Raw genomic sequence first — 15,533 nt, 5'->3', positions numbered from 1 at the left:
GTGGTGGGGCTGGGGCTGGTGAGCACCCGCAGGAGCTGGCACTGGTGGCAGGGATGGGGCCAGCGAGCGCCCACAGAAGCCGGTGGTGGGGACGGGGCTGGCGAGCGACGTCGGTGGCAGGGATGGGGCTGGCAAGCACCCGCAAGAGCCGGCGCCAGCGTTGGTGGCGGGGGGACGCGCCAACCCCACCTTTGGCTGGGCCCCCTTTCCAGGCAGGCGTCTCTCGAACCACGCCCGGACAGCGCGGCCGCGACCCCGGTGGGGTGTCAGTGGGCAAGGGCGCTGGTCTGACCTGGGGGGGCGCCCTCAGTCTTCCCACCTGTAGAATGGGCAGAGCCCCCCCGCGCGGGTGCCCGCAGGCCCCGCCCCCGGCCGCGCGGGGCACGTGCGGGGCGGGGCCGGGGGAGGCGGCGAGGAGCGGCTGGGGCTGGGTTTCGCGCGTGTGTTTTCTCTCTCTCTCTCTTTCCTCGTTCCCTTCCCCTGCCCGCCCGGCCTCCCCCCGCTTGACGTGCGCCGTTTTGGTGCAATGCGAATTATCCGCCGGCTGCAGGCGGGTGGGCGGCCCGGCCTCCCCCGCCCATCGCCATAACAACCCGCACGCCCATGTGCCCGGCCCCGGCCCCGGCCCCGGCCCGCAGCCCCGCGCGGGAAGCGGAGGAAGAGGAAGCGGCAGCAGCCGGCGCCATGGCCCGCGAGACCGGCGGGGACAGCTCGTCCTGGAAGAAGCCGGCCGAGGACATCAAGAAGATCTTCGAGTTCAAGGAGACGCTGGGGACGTGAGTGGGGGCGGCCGTGAGGGAGCGAGCGGGGCCGCGGTCCCCCCGCACCCCTCAGGGGCGGGGGCGGAGCAGGGGGGCGATGAGCGCGAGGGGCCTGTGTTTGGGGGGAAGGGCCCCCCCCCCCAACGGGCACCCTCCGACTTCGGGCCCCGCGAGCCGTACTTCTGGGGAGGACCGTCCCGTTTCGGGCGTGACACGGGTGACCAAAAACACCGTGCGGGGTTAGTCCCCCGCGCCGGCAAGGGACAGTTGGGCGCGTGCGGTGCCAGCCGGGTTCATTTCGGTTCTCCGTGTGCTGCCGTACCTTGGCTGGAGGGAACTTAACGTTGGCGAGGCTCCGGCGTGTCCGTTCCTTGCGGTTTCTGTTATAAACCCCTGGCTCCATGGAGGATGACAGTACCAGCAGAGCGACCCGCACGGCGGTTGAGTGATGTCGCTGAAAGCCTAAACTGAATCCATAGCTGGGGGGGTGACCGGCACTGTCCCTGCAGGAGCTGGGTCCCGAGGGGCTGTCGGTGCAAACTTGCTGCGGAAGCTTATTGAATAGTGCAAAGATGTAAAAAGATGGCTGTTTCTGCCAAAATGCCATATGTGACCGTTCGGTACCTCATGCTGCTAAAGATCACTAATGCAAGGTCTGTTCGGTGACTGTTTAACCATACGTGTCAGCCCAAAGTGTTTCGATTTGATGTAATTTAATAGTTTGGCAAGTTTTGCAATAACAGAGTGGATTAAATTAGGAGGAATTACATTGTACAGAAGCCATTGGGTGCCAGAGGGACCGTGGCCGCGCAAGGAAGGCAGAGCTGACCCGGGGATAGGTACGGCAATTATAAATGCACTAGTATTTAAAATCCTCAGTCGGTTCCTTTCCCGTCCCCGGCAGGAGCAGGCTGCAGCCGCAGAGAGCAGCCTGCTAATTGGGAGGTGTGTGCTCCAGGTTGTTTTCTATCAGAGGTGTCGAGTTATTTCTCTTCTCTTTAGCTGAAATGTGGCATGTCTGGACTCGGAGCCCCTGAAGAACCAGGTTGTTACCATGCAAGTTACTCCAGCCCCTGGGAGGCAAATGCCTTGGCAGTTTTCTGCTGCGGGCCCTTGCCCTTTGGAGCAGAAATGCCCCAGTTTTGTTTCTGTTGAAGTCAGTAGGCAGACTCCTCTCAACTTCGCTGGGAGGTATATCGAGCGCATGCAGAAAAAGAGCCTGGATCCTAAAGCATGCTTCGTTGCTGAATCCCTGCTTAGGCACCTGACTCCTTCTAAAATCAGGTTAGGTATCTGTGTACCTCGGATCTGGACCAGAGTCCTTTTCCTCCGTATCATGACTTAGCAATGCAAGAGTCTGGTTTTGGTCACTCCTGTACTGTTAAGCTGAATTGTGTTGGACACTGGCATGTGTAAGTAGAGAGAGGTAAGTTTATAGTCAGAGTAGTACATACATGTCATGTAGAAGGCAGAGTAGATTTGCACCTTATAGACTAACTAAAGAAGATATATAGCACAAGCTTTGGTGGGCTAAAAGCACCTTGAACAAAAAAGCAGTCCTTTTCCTGCACTCTGCAGCACTGAGTAGCTGTGATTAAATAATCTATGATAAGAAAAGTACAAAGACCCAAATCAGGCAAGAAAGTGAAAGTTAACCTGATTTTCAAATATTTGGTGCTGAAATGTACTCACTTGTAAATGTGAAGTTGTCTTATGCAGTCTGCTAATGACTCAGTCTCTGAAAAATTTATTTTTCATTTTATACAAAAGCTTTTCAGTTCATTGTTAAGATGTGGAGGACTCAGGCTGCCTTTAATAAATTCAAAAGACATCTTAAGTTGGTCAATCATATAATAATTCAAGCTGGAAGGGATCCTCTAGTGCAGGGGTCAGGGACGTTTTTGGCCAGAGTCCCAAAAAACACCCGCAACTTAAGATGTTGGCATGCTGGGGCAGATGGCAGGGGAGCCGCGAGGCGCTTGATCCTTGTTCTCTGGCAGCACAGCGCCAGCCTCTTCCCTGCCATCTGCCCTGAGGCATGTGTGCCAAGCAAAATGCCTTCGCATGCTACACTCTGGCACCTGTGCCAGGGGTTCCCTACCCCTGCTCTCATGGATTACCTAGTCCTCCCTTTCTCCGCCCCACCCTCCCACATTATGGCATGAATTAACGACTTAGATATCTCCAGAAAATTATATCCAGTCATTTATTAAGGTGGAGGTGATATAGAATTGAGAATACCATTTTGTAACACAGGACTGGTTGCACAAGAAGATCTCTCCTGTTAGACTGCTGAAGTCTTGGCATTTGCCTTCATTGAACTTTGCTTTATAAAAGGCCGGGCAGTATGGTGGTTCACAGTCAAATTTGCTCAGAGAGGACGTGTTAACCAAATCCTCGTACAGTTTTCTTTGAGGAGTCAGCTGCAGTAGGGATTTTGACAACTTTGCTGAAGTTGTCTTTGACAACTTTGCTGAAGTTTCCCCCCTCCATGCTGGCAACAGCATGGAACCAGCTGTGATTTGGGGGTGCCTTGAGAGCCTTTCCAGGGTGCTGCAGGGTGCTGCACAATGGAAGCACTGTTAGGTATGCAAACTTGATTTGCATGATAAGCCCAGAGATTTCAAACAGGAATTCATAGTGTTAAAAACATTCTGCTCTGTTGGGGTCTTTCTGAGTTCTTTGCAACACAAGAATTGCATTATTTTTCTGTAGTCAAATAACGAGTGAAACCTAAGAACTGACATCTTCTGAGGGGTGCCTCGAATCTGACAAGGGTGCCTTGAGTCTAAAAAAGGTTGAGAACCACTGAACTCGATTCAGAACCAGTCCTTTGCAACTTCACACTAGGTTTGGGAATATAAGGAAGAGGCTTTTACTCAGCAGCACCCATCTGGGTAAATCTTACTTTCTTTGTGATCCTGAGATAAGGAAGAAACGAACATGAGAGAGACCAATGAGAGAGGCAGAGAGAGCAGAGTTGGTAGGAGGAGAGGGGGTACAAATAGAGAATTGAAAAGGAGAAGGAGATAGAAATAGAGAAGAAGGAGGCAGGAATGAGAGATCAAAGCAGAAATTACACCTAAAGGAGAAGTAAGTGGATGAAGACATGTGATGCAGACTGCCTTTTGGGCAGGGAGGAGGGGGGAAATATGCATGGTGTCCAGCAGACCGAAGTCATAAGAACATATGAGATGCCATACTGGGTTAGACCCCAGGTCCACCTAGCACAGTATTCTGTATCTCAATGGCACAGAGTCGATTATAGGGGAAAGAGTATTTATGCAGGGCCTTTCCAGACTGACCTGTCTCCTTCCTCTCTTCTCTTACAGCTTACAGCATTGAGAGGCTTAGGAAATCTGATTTTGGAGGTTACAGGCCTACTGTCCTGCTAAGTGTATGAGTCTGCCTAATCCTCTTTTGAACCAAAGTGAATTATCAGCTACTACAACCTCCTGTGGCAATGAGTTCCACAAATGAATGACACGTGTGAAAAAAATCCTCTTGTTTTAAACATGCTCCCTAATAATATCATTGTTTGTTCCCTACTTCTAGTATTGTGAGAGATGGTAAATAGTAAATTGCTATTTCCTTTCTTCACCCTATTCATTACTTTATAGACCTATATTATACCCCACTCAGTCATCTTATCTCTGAGCTGAAAAGTCCTAGCCATAGTGTCTCCTCGTAGGGATGCAAATTAGCATGGGTTTATTAAAATCAGGGCAATTATAAACAGGGCAACAGAAGATCTGGCTTGTGATTTGAAGGTTTTCCAAAATTTAAATTCACCTGAATTAACATACTTGCTTGGACAGGTAGAGAACTGTCTTGATTTGCCTTTGGGTGATTTGATGTTTTGAAACAACATTGTTAAAATATAGTTGCTCATCTCAATGCTATTTTCTGAAAATAAAGTCCGGGTAGTATCATTTTTCAGCTGAGAAAGTGACATTCTAAGAGCTAATGAGAAGCAGAATGTCATCTACCTATCCAGGAGGAAAAGGGGAGAAAGCCTTAGATCAGTTGATCAGATTAATCCAAAGAATCTGCATTTCTAAAACACCTTTTAGTGTAGCATCCTGACTCCATCTATGTCATAGTTGCAACCAAATTGAGGGCTATAGTTTTCCTTACTTAGCAGGGATTAAACTCTGTCATATTCATATTATGAGAGTATTGTTTTCATTGGGGGAAGGTTGGGAATGAAGAATAATTTCCCTAACATTTCCCTAATCCACTAGTCAAACCCTTACTTTCTTCCTGTCAGATTATGATGGTAAGAAAGTTAGGGCCTGGGTCGCACAGGCAAAGCAAAACAATGTTGTAATAACACAATGGTGCGTGGCCACAAAGGAATCGTAACTCTGTCCCAACACTGCGGTAAAGTGTAACACATAGGGAACCCAGAAGTGACTGCATTTGTCTCAGGAGTCAAATCATGGCCTTTCTCTTCAAGTCCCCTATATGCTATGTCTCTCCTTTTCCGTACTCCTACGATCACATGGCTCCTCCTACCCCAGTCTTTGTTGGTTTTTGGATAATGATACTGAGCACGTAACAGGATGCAAGAAAACCCAACCTGTAAACTGCAGTTCTGACTGAGTTTCCTCTGGCCATCAGAAGGAAATCCCCACATCTTGAGCAATGCTGGAGGTCTTCTGTAAGCTACTATCTGCGGACTGCTGGCCCACCCACACGTGTTCACACTTTGTCCCACATTTCACTCAAGAACTGTCATGCTCATACACATCTTCTTGCATTTCTTCTCTCCTTTGCACACGTACAAGCACGGTTGCAAACTGTCACCTGCTAACCGAGGTCTGTCTTTGCAACATGCATGCCTTCACTCATGTTGTCTTTCACGTACACTCGCGCACCTACATATCATACACTATTGTTAAGGGGTGACTGGATGGATCACGTGTTGTGCAACTCATTGAGGCAGGCAGACACCGGCCTCCTATTCCACCCAGTGCAGAAAAGACACCCCAACATACGTGCTAGTGCAAAGGATGGGGCTGGTGAATGCTACTACATACAAATGATTTGGTTCAAGTGATGCATGGTCCTGACCAGAAGTCGTTCACTCATCTTTGGTTCTGATCACCTGTTGAACAGCAATTAAAACTTCTGCATTTTTTCCCATAAAAGGAGTCTTGAAACACAATCCCTTTAATTGTGGATGCCATATAAATTACAAAATAGCTTTTGTCTCTTGCTGTATTTTAGGTATAAGAAACTTCAGTAGTTTCTCAGATCTTGCAGGAAAAAAATATTTGCACTACCCCTCCATTTTTATTCCACAAAAGACTGAAACACTGTTTTAGTTTCACAATGCTGCTGCTGACATGCACAGCGCTGACAAGTGATTTGTGGTCCCGTTTGTTGACAGTCCTGTGGAGCTAGATGCAGAACATGTTGGATTTCATCATAATTATTTTGCTTAGTTCGGTACTTTCTCTACATAATTGTATTCAGAGGATGCTCCTATGCAGCAGGCATAAAATAGCAGTATGGTTACAATATTTCACAGTGGATCCAAAGGTGTGAGTTTGAGCTTTTTTCTGGACTTGAGCCAGCGGCTGCCTCCTGTTGACCCAGCAGTGAGTGCCGACTGGTCAGCAGGCTGGGAAGTCAGAGTCAGCTAAACGTGATTCTGGTCATACTGTTTCCTTGAGTGCTGTGGTCTACAAACCCTGGTATGCTTGAACCATACCAGCCTGATAAGCCACCTACCCTAAGATAGGTGGCTGATAAGCTAGGACCTCAAGCTAGGACCTCACACCTAGATAACAAGATGTAAGTATTTCCTGGGGAGAAACCTCTGGACTTGAAAGATGTCTTTAATTTATTAGAGAAAAGGAATAATAAGAACCGTTAGCTTGAATTTAAAGCAGGAAAAATTCAAATTAGAAATAAGGCGGAAAAGCAGTGAGAGTGACTAACCACTGGAACAAATGCCTAATGCAAATGATGGATTTTCCATCTGGTGATATCCTCAAATCAAAACTGGATGCCTCTTTTTCCGTATGCAATTGTAAGGCACCACAAAATCGTAAACTAGTCCTAAAAACATTCTACATATAATATCTTCATATAGCATAGAACATTTTTATGGTTGGTTTGCAAGGCTCCTTAAATTGAACCCATGGTATGTCTGGTCCTGGGGCTGATTGTTGGCTCTTGCCCCAGATCACACTGGGGCTAGGTCAAGACAAGACTCCTGTGCACTCCCGGGACTGGAGTCAATAATTGGCTGATTGCTAACTCCAGCTCCAGACTTGCAGGCGCTGGGGGAGCCTGGGCTCTGATCCTGGGTTTCCGCTGCACTGGCAAGTAGAGAGGGCATTATTGGGATCTGATCCTGGAACCCAGAATTGCCTCTCCTGCCATTCATGTGGCATCTTTAAATGAATGTATGTCAGGAGCTTAGGACTTATAACTCTAGGAATCATTGTGCCACTGGAGCACACAAACATGGGAATATTTTGTGGTGTTAGCAGTCTATGGCATCCAACTATCTTTGGCTTCCCTGGGAGGAGAATTCATAGCTGATGTCCAACAGTTAACATTTCTCTACATTTTGTGAAGAAACAGATTTTACTGAGCTGAGTTAACATATGGCAGCCAATAAGGAGGATACACTTGTTTTAAAATCAAATCATGTTGATTGCTATCTTACAGCATACCCGGTAATTTAAGAGGCAGTGTTCTTGTAGGGTTTTAGTTATTTTTATTAGATTTATTTATATATTTAGATATATTAAGGCCCAGGGCAGTATATAGTAGAAGACAAAATAAACTTATAAAATATTGAGCAATTATTAGTTCCTACCATTTTCAAAATAAATCACAGAAGCTCAGAAGATAGATTATTTGGTTTAATTCTGATAATCATAGAAAATAACAGCTTTAAAAGCGTGGTTAGAATTGAAGTAGGGGAGAGAGGGCCAAACTGATCAGAATTAAAGGCTGGTACTAACTGAATCAACTTTTACTATTCGGTAGTGGAGAGGAAGAACCCTTCCCAGTTGCCTAGCATTGCTTTCCAGGCAGGGTGGTTTGTGAGATACCAGGCTTAAGCTGATCGTTGGTCTGCCTTTCTAGGCAGAAACGCAGGTGGGCTACTGAACAGTCAGGTTGCTCTCCCCCTCATAATTTTTTAGAGCAGATCTGAAAGTATTCTAGACTCAAAGACCGTGGAGCTTAAATGTTTTCCAGTTAATTTCAAAAACGTTATTTTCCACTATTTCTCTTTCATTTCCTTCCCATCTACCACCACCAGCCCCTTGGTTTACTTCCATGGTCACTATGTTTTGAGTGCTTATGTGGCCTCCATCAAGATAGTACCTGAGTGCTTCAGAGCCATTAATGTATTAATTGTATTTTTAACCCTGAGTTTGTACAACAAAACACCATGTCATGGTATGTGACAGGTGCTCCTGGGTACTGCTGTAATACAAATAAATATCAGTAACAATTCATCAGTTCAGTTTGGAGCAATTCACTTTTGCCCTGCTCTTTGCACATGCTGTTATTTGCCAGAGCGCGCAGCTACATATGACTACACAAGGTACCGCGTAACAATGGATGAAGCGCAGTGAGACTGGGTTGCCTAAGGTAACACAAGAAGTCTGTAGAAGCATATGGGACTCAACCCAAGTCCCGCATGAGTACTTTAACTGCACGTCCATCTATCCTATTTCAGTCTCAGTGCTGCAAGTGCTGGATCATTCTTCTCTGCAGCCTGTCATCTGGAGCAGCCGCTTTGCCTGCTTCCCCTTTCATCTTTTTCAAATATCGGCTGGAAGTACATTTTTCTTGAAAATATGTTTTTCTCTCCTGTTTTTGCCTCTCTTTCTCTCTACCTCTGCTACTGACCTTGTTTACTTTTGTTATAGCCCAAGTGATGCATTTACATGGCAGCTACTATTGTATATACAGAACCTGGGTCTGAGTGTTTCATTCTGTAAAGCACTGCAGGATACATTTTATACTGAATAAAATGTCATTGTTTTGGTTTGTTTGACAATTAATGAGTGCTTATAATAAGGTTCTCAATTTATTGCCAGTAATGGCATTCACTTAACTGGTGAGTCACAGTTTATAATCATGATTACTTAATAGGACCTAATTTTCCAGTCATTTAGGGTAGTATGAAAACAAGTTTGAACTGTAAAGGTATTATTAGTAAACAGGTTAATGAATCAAATGAGTGATGAAGGTGTTCCTAAGGCAGGGATCTGTCACTTTATTAGCCTGTAAACTTCCTTGCTTATCCATGGTACTCTGAAAATAATAATTTCTTAACATATTTGTTTGCTTGGCCTACATGTGAAAGGCAAATCAAATAGCCCAACAGTAAAAATCTTCATAATAGGAATCACTCTGACCCATAGCATTTTTCCATCCGGTCTTATCACTGGTATATGTTGTGCTGCCTATTTTGGCAATTTCTGTAATTGTCTCTACGTGTTGTGTCAGTCTTTTAAAAAAAAATTTATGAACACCAGAAATAACAGATTGTTAACAAACTTTACAAAGCCATTTTCTGGTATTTTCATATTAAGATCTTCATATTGTGTTTTATGCCAGAATTACTCACCAAACAGCTTGCATAGGTTAAATTCAATTAATATGTATTTTTGTTAGCAGAATGTCTTGGTTTAATTGAAAAGCTAATTTTAACACTGGCTATAATCAAACAAAACTTTTGAGATGGAGACCCATATAGATTTCATCTGAATGTAAAACATCTGAAAACAGATCTCCAGCTTTTTTCTGTTACAATATGTCAGTGGTTTCTCTTGCACTTTTCCAGGGTAGTTTCACATGTCATAAATAGAAACAACAACTATAGGTGAACAGGCCAAGCTAGGTGGGAGAAGAAACCAAAAATACCCTTTTTTGGGGAGTGGGGAAAGAATGGCTCAGGATGAGTATCTCCGTGTCTCAGAGGTGGGCTAAAGGAAGGGGAATAATATGGACTTAAATTAGGTTTACACAAAGAACCCATTTTAATTTTCACATACCTTTGAATTTTAAAACAGAGTATCAGTATATTTACCATTTCTACAAAGAATAAAAGAGAGAGACTCTTTATAACAATGCAAACAAATGTGAGAATTTGACCGAAGAAGCAATCTCTCACTATGGCCTTGAGAATGCATCGATGGCTTTTGTCCTTTAGCATTGTACTCCTCGCTCTGCTCTTGATACGCTCTTTCTCTGACTTAAGGCAGGTCACTTGGATTTTAAAGCAGAGTGCCTAAAATTAGGGACCTAAATCAAATAGCCTGATTTCATAGGATCCCACAAAAAAGCATCTGAAGTTAATAGGGTGCCCAGTGCCTCTGGAAAAATCAAGCTTATAAGTTTTGAAACCTGAATTTACCCTTTTAGGCCTTTCAAGCTCCACATTTCTGCAGAATCTGAAAGGGCTTGATCCTGGATCACTGTAGTCAGTGGGAGTTGCGACAGTGGTTTCTATAGGAGTAGTGTCAGGCCTGAGCTTTCGACTGTTGTGAGACGGTATTAGGATGTGCAAATGTAAATCACATCTTAAAACTCTGTGTTCTGTAAGTGCCAGGCATTGTTGTTAAAATTGATAGAAACATTTGGTTACATAATTATATTTGAAGAGCGCATCACATTAAAAACACCTGTCCACCCACTCTGATCTGCAGCTGAAAAGTGTTTCCATTTATGACATTGGTTATGTAATTGGTTTTACACAAGGCTGTGGTTTTGATGGTCAGCTGGTAGTAGAAAATGGTACAGCACAGTGATCTGCACTTACAAATTGCCTTGGTCCTGTTGATTTTTTTGCAACTAGCAAGGTCAGAATATGTTGCACAAATATGGCTTCAGTCTTGGGAACATGTGAAGGTTATGCCATCCTCATTAGTTCCATTATAGTAGCACCTGGAGGCCCATGGTGCGATCTAGTCTAGAGTAAGGGTAAGTCCCTACCCAGAAGAATTTACATTCTAATGAATAAATAGTGGGTTGGAAACTGTTACACGGCTTTGTCAAAGGTCAAATAACTGATCAGTGGCAGACCTGGGGACTGAACCCTGAGCTCTAGTTTAGCACTCAGTGGGGTGGATGGTGCTGCACTTCTCCTCATCAGTGGCTTCTTACAAGCATATTTATGTCATACTAGTGTCTAACTGGCGTCATGTTTGCTGGATTCGCTAGCTCATTACGTTTTTGTAATTTAACTTTTTCACACTGGTGGTTGAGTTGTCCATCCTCTAACCTAGGAGAAAATAGACTGGGATTTTGTTTGGTCTCTGTCTTTTAACTTTTCAAGATTGGGTGACACTACTAGGAGGTCAAGAGAGTCATAAACAGCTGGCGCCAGGTCAGACCATCACTGGAAATGCATCTTTTTGTTCCTTCCACAAAGGTGCAGTTCTCTGACTGATGTTGAATACCTCTGGATATCTTGGCTGTAGCCAACTATTGCTTAACTTTCAACATTTCATTCCCATACGAGCTCCTAGAAAAGCCAACCTAAAGGCAACCAAAAGGCAGCTTAAAGCCAGCTATAGGCTCTAACTGAAGCTAATATTCTAAATCTGGCACAATCTGGATTTAGGCCAGGATGTAAACTGCTTTAGTGGCACTAATAGATGATCTTATATAATGCAGAAAGAAAAAAGATATCCTCTCATTCTCCCGGACCTCTGTGCAGCATTTGATACTGCTGACCATTGGAGAAAGCAGGCAGGCCTTGAAGGTAAAAGTAGCTTGATTTTTTTCTGACCACCAGAGCCAGGCTCTTCATTTGTGAGTCTCACAAGGATCTCTTGTCTCTTTAACACCAGTGTGTAGTCACTAGGCCCGCCGGTAGATGAAAAAGATTTGAGTAGAATGATGCAGATGATATACTGTTGCCCTGATCCATCACCTATCACCACGCAACTACCAAGAAGATGGGCCAGTGCTTGGATGAGCCAAGCACTGGGGTCAAAACCAGGGAGCTGAAGCTGAATTTATTTCTGGTGGGCAGAAGAAAACTTTTTTAAAAATAAAGTTTGCAGCCACAGTGCAACTTCCTTGACTGAGGGTACATTTTAGCAGTATGCTTGGAGTCCTTGTTGATGCGAAGGTGTCACATAGTGGTGTGGTTTTTTAGTCCTTAGGCACACATTACACTGTTCACAGAAACCACGGTATTTACAGAAGCACACAGGTGGGTTAGTGCTTAACTGCCACTGGAAGTTAAAGGCAGTTGCCAGCAAATGCATTCAGGCAGTGTTGTAAACTGCCAGGCACAGTGAAATGCATGTCAGAGGACTGGTAGTGCTCTTTTCCCACCTGGGGCATCAAATACTTCTTCTCTTTCTGTGTTGTTCAGTGGTTGCAACGGGACTGGGAGCCAGGCTCTCGTGTTCTGATCCCGACTCTGCCCTGTGTGACCTGAGAACTTTGTGTTCTTTGTGTTATAGTGATACTTTCTTTCCTCCCTCCCAAGGAAAGAAAAATGGAGTAACTAATTAATGTTTGGAAAGTCTTCTGAGATCTGTGGACAGAAGAAGCTGTGTGTGGTATTAATATTTATTATGTAATTTATATTTCTATGGTCACTTTGTTAAACTGGACAAATTCAAGTAAAGACTTTGAAGTTACAGCCATCTATTCCAGGGTTCAATTTAGCTAACTGTCCTTAAAGGTGGCTCAAAACCAAAAAGGAGGATATGAATGTCTCAGACATTGGGAACATTTGCCTCTGGATCCAAAGGTTGCAATGCAGTCCAAATTCTACTTATATTTTTGTTATATGCATCATCTTGGTGGCTACATTTTGTGATGTGTATCTTTCCATCTGCCAGGGGAAAAATAGAAAAGTCTTTACTAAAACTTTTTATTCTGGGAAATGAGTTTAACTACAGTCTGCATAGCCATGGGGCAGTGGGAGGGTGAAAAAGAAATGATACCATGTAGTTCATCTTTTTTCTTACTCATCTCTGCAGTTGTTCTTTGCTGGCAATTCTACAAGTGCTGCCAAGACTTTTAATATGTCTGGGCTTCCAAATTGATGAGTTGGTGAACAGGATTACATAATATCGTTGCCTGCAATAGGAGGGGATAGACCTAAGAGATCTTTTAACTAGTCCTGTATTTCTGTGTCTGGGGGAGAACAGCATGCAAGTGAGGCAAGTCTAGTGGATGCAGACCACATTCACTACAGTTAAAACTCACCAGTTAAAGAAAACCAGAGAGTAGAAAACAGGGAAGTGCCTAGAATGAGCCAGACAAGGTTCTTTGGTTAAATCCGATATCTTTTATAAGACCAAGTCAAAGATATCGGATTTACCCAAAGAACCTTGTCTGCCTATGTCCTTAGACCAGGGGTGGGCAAAACGCGGCCCGGGGGCTGGATGTGGCCTGCCAGGCCATTCTATACAGCCCATGGGGCCCCTAAAATATTTAGAAAATTAGTATTAATTTGCCCTGGGCTGCCTGTCATGCGGCCCTTGATGGCTTGCCGAAACTCTACCCAAAATAATTGCCCGCCCCTGCCTTAGACCAACACGGCTACAACCCACACCCCTGACAGACTGAGCCAGGTTCTCTGCTTTCTTTTTGCCTTTCCTCTGATCTCATTGTGAGTACTGATGCTCAGTCATCTGGAAATTTTCTTGTAATGTGCAACAAATTGTAGAGGGAGGATGCCAGCTTTACATAAAATTGAATTAAGGAGCCACGGAGTGGCCCCTTGTTCATACAAATAGCTTGAAAATCAAACGTAAGTGGAAGGTGAGTACAGTAAGGGCAAAAGAGAGCATGTTGTCTCTCCTTTCTGGATCATCCCTCTGTTGCCATCACTTCTGCCAGACAAATATTTTCTGGCAGATGCCCAAGTTCCTTATGGTTCACTTAGCAGGGTGTGGTAGTCAGTTTTACATCGTTTGATGGACACACACAGCTTGGAAGGATACATGGCTTTTCCTTTGAGTCAGTTAAGTCATATATTTCTCAGGGATTTGTTGCATGTTACTCTTGGAACATTTTATTTAGATTGGAGTAGGCATTACTGCAAGTTGCAAAGTTTTCTGAGCAGTTGCATGGTAATGTTAATTTAGTTATTACCATCTATCTAAGTGCTGGAGCCCTTGAAGACTGATGTGCTGCCATGCACTGCAGGGGCTGAGAGTAGCAAATAGCTGTTTGATGCTACACCCAAGTCTCCTGATCACATTATCTCCATGGAGCAGCAAGACTTTAGCTCAACATGGGTTAGGTAATATGATCAAGAACAAGCCTCATGAATGGTATACTTAGGGCCTAATTCAATCATCTGCTGCTTGCAAACTGGTCCTTGGACCCCTGTGGAGACATAGCTAGGGCTCCACATGGACATTAGGATTCAACCACAGATCAGGTTGTTGAATTGATGCATCACTGACCTGTTGGCTTCTGTGGTGTATCGAAGAGTTTCTGTGCATGGGGTACAGCAGCAGCTGGCGTGGTGGTTGCCATTCCTGCACCTTCTCAAAATTGACTCCCAGGGCCAGTGCCCCACTTGCCCACCCCTATTTCTGCTACTTGTGAGGCTCCCTTATGAGCCAGGCAACAGCAGCTCTGTTGTATGGGAGCCAGGATTGCAGCAGAACCATGTGGTCACAATTAGCACATCTACAAGTGAGTTAAGGCACTTTAGTTATTCAAACCTAAATTTGATATCTGCATTTGCAGATATCAGATTTAGGCATGGATAGCCTAAAATCATCATTTTTTTTTAAGGCCTAGTAAGGGTGCACATGTGTAGAACCATGCCCTTAATGGGGCTTAAAAATAGCTAATGCGCCTTAAATTGGCACATATAGATGTACCCAATCTGGAGAGCACCATGAGGCTCTTCAGTATAAAAACCACTGTATAGATGTAAACTCCATGTATGCCATATTAGTTTTCTCCACACAGTTTTCTAATTTGTAGTATCATATACTACCTATCTGCACTGGTGAGAGCGTCAAAAAAGGTCTTCCAGGTATTTTCATATTAGCTCCAAGAACTTGGAAGAAGAGAGGGTATAAATAATGGAAATGCCATTTAAGGTATGGTTTTGGTTTTGGAAAGTGTCAGTACAGCCCCTTACACCAGAAATACTGTGTTGGCTCAGCCTGCCTTTTGAGATGGATCTGTCGACTGTAGCAGTATAAAGAAAAGGTTTCCTTTCCATCTTGCAGAACCAAGATGTCCGCAGATTACTGAACTAGTTGGTTTTTCTGCCTCATGCATCATTCAGATAATCCTTTGCCTTGGTATGTTCTGCATGCGGGATCTATATTGTTGGGGAGGATATCTGAGCCAGCACACAAGTGGGCACACAGGCCAGGTTGAGCTGGTGTCAGGGGTTACTGCACTCGTCTGAAAAGGTATAAATGGAACCTGTCATAGTTTCTTAATGAGAAACGTGAGAACAAGGATTAAAAAAATCTGCCATGTCTCTGTCATGGTTTCTTAAACAATTATGCAGTTTGTTTAATGTTCTGACAAGATAACTGGCAAAATTGGTGCACAGAGCAGATCATATAAATATGCAGTGTGTTTTCAGTCAGCGTTACTGTCATAAAACCTTATGATTTTTATCATTGTAATCCCAATCCAGTCATTTGCTTTCAGCAGCATGCTCAGATGAAATCCTACAAGGCCAATAACAATATTGTAGTCTATATCATTTGTCATTTATCCATTTCTGGTATAGTGGTACTAAAGTCTGGTCTTCAGTGACAATGAATAATGTATTGCTTTAAT

The 15,533-nt window shown here is 44.3% G+C and overlaps 1 protein-coding gene across 1 annotated transcript in view; it reads left to right on the top strand.

Moving 5' to 3' along the window:
• The first annotated feature begins 459 nt into the window (after positions 1-459).
• CAMK1D (calcium/calmodulin dependent protein kinase ID) overlaps positions 460-15,533 on the top strand; it is a 307,209-nt gene continuing 292,135 nt past the window's right edge. The window contains exon 1 of the mRNA XM_019543697.1: positions 460-776. Within this exon, the coding sequence (XP_019399242.1) occupies positions 604-776 (173 nt within the window). The 5' untranslated portion in view covers positions 460-603. The remainder of the gene's footprint in view (positions 777-15,533) is intronic.

This window comes from Crocodylus porosus, unplaced genomic scaffold (assembly GCF_001723895.1).
Source record: "Crocodylus porosus isolate Cpor-Errol unplaced genomic scaffold, CroPor_comp1, whole genome shotgun sequence".
NCBI lineage: Eukaryota > Metazoa > Chordata > Crocodylia > Crocodylidae > Crocodylus > Crocodylus porosus.
The sequence above is the reverse complement of the archived record's forward strand: the minus strand, read 5'-3'. Positions and strand labels throughout refer to the sequence as shown.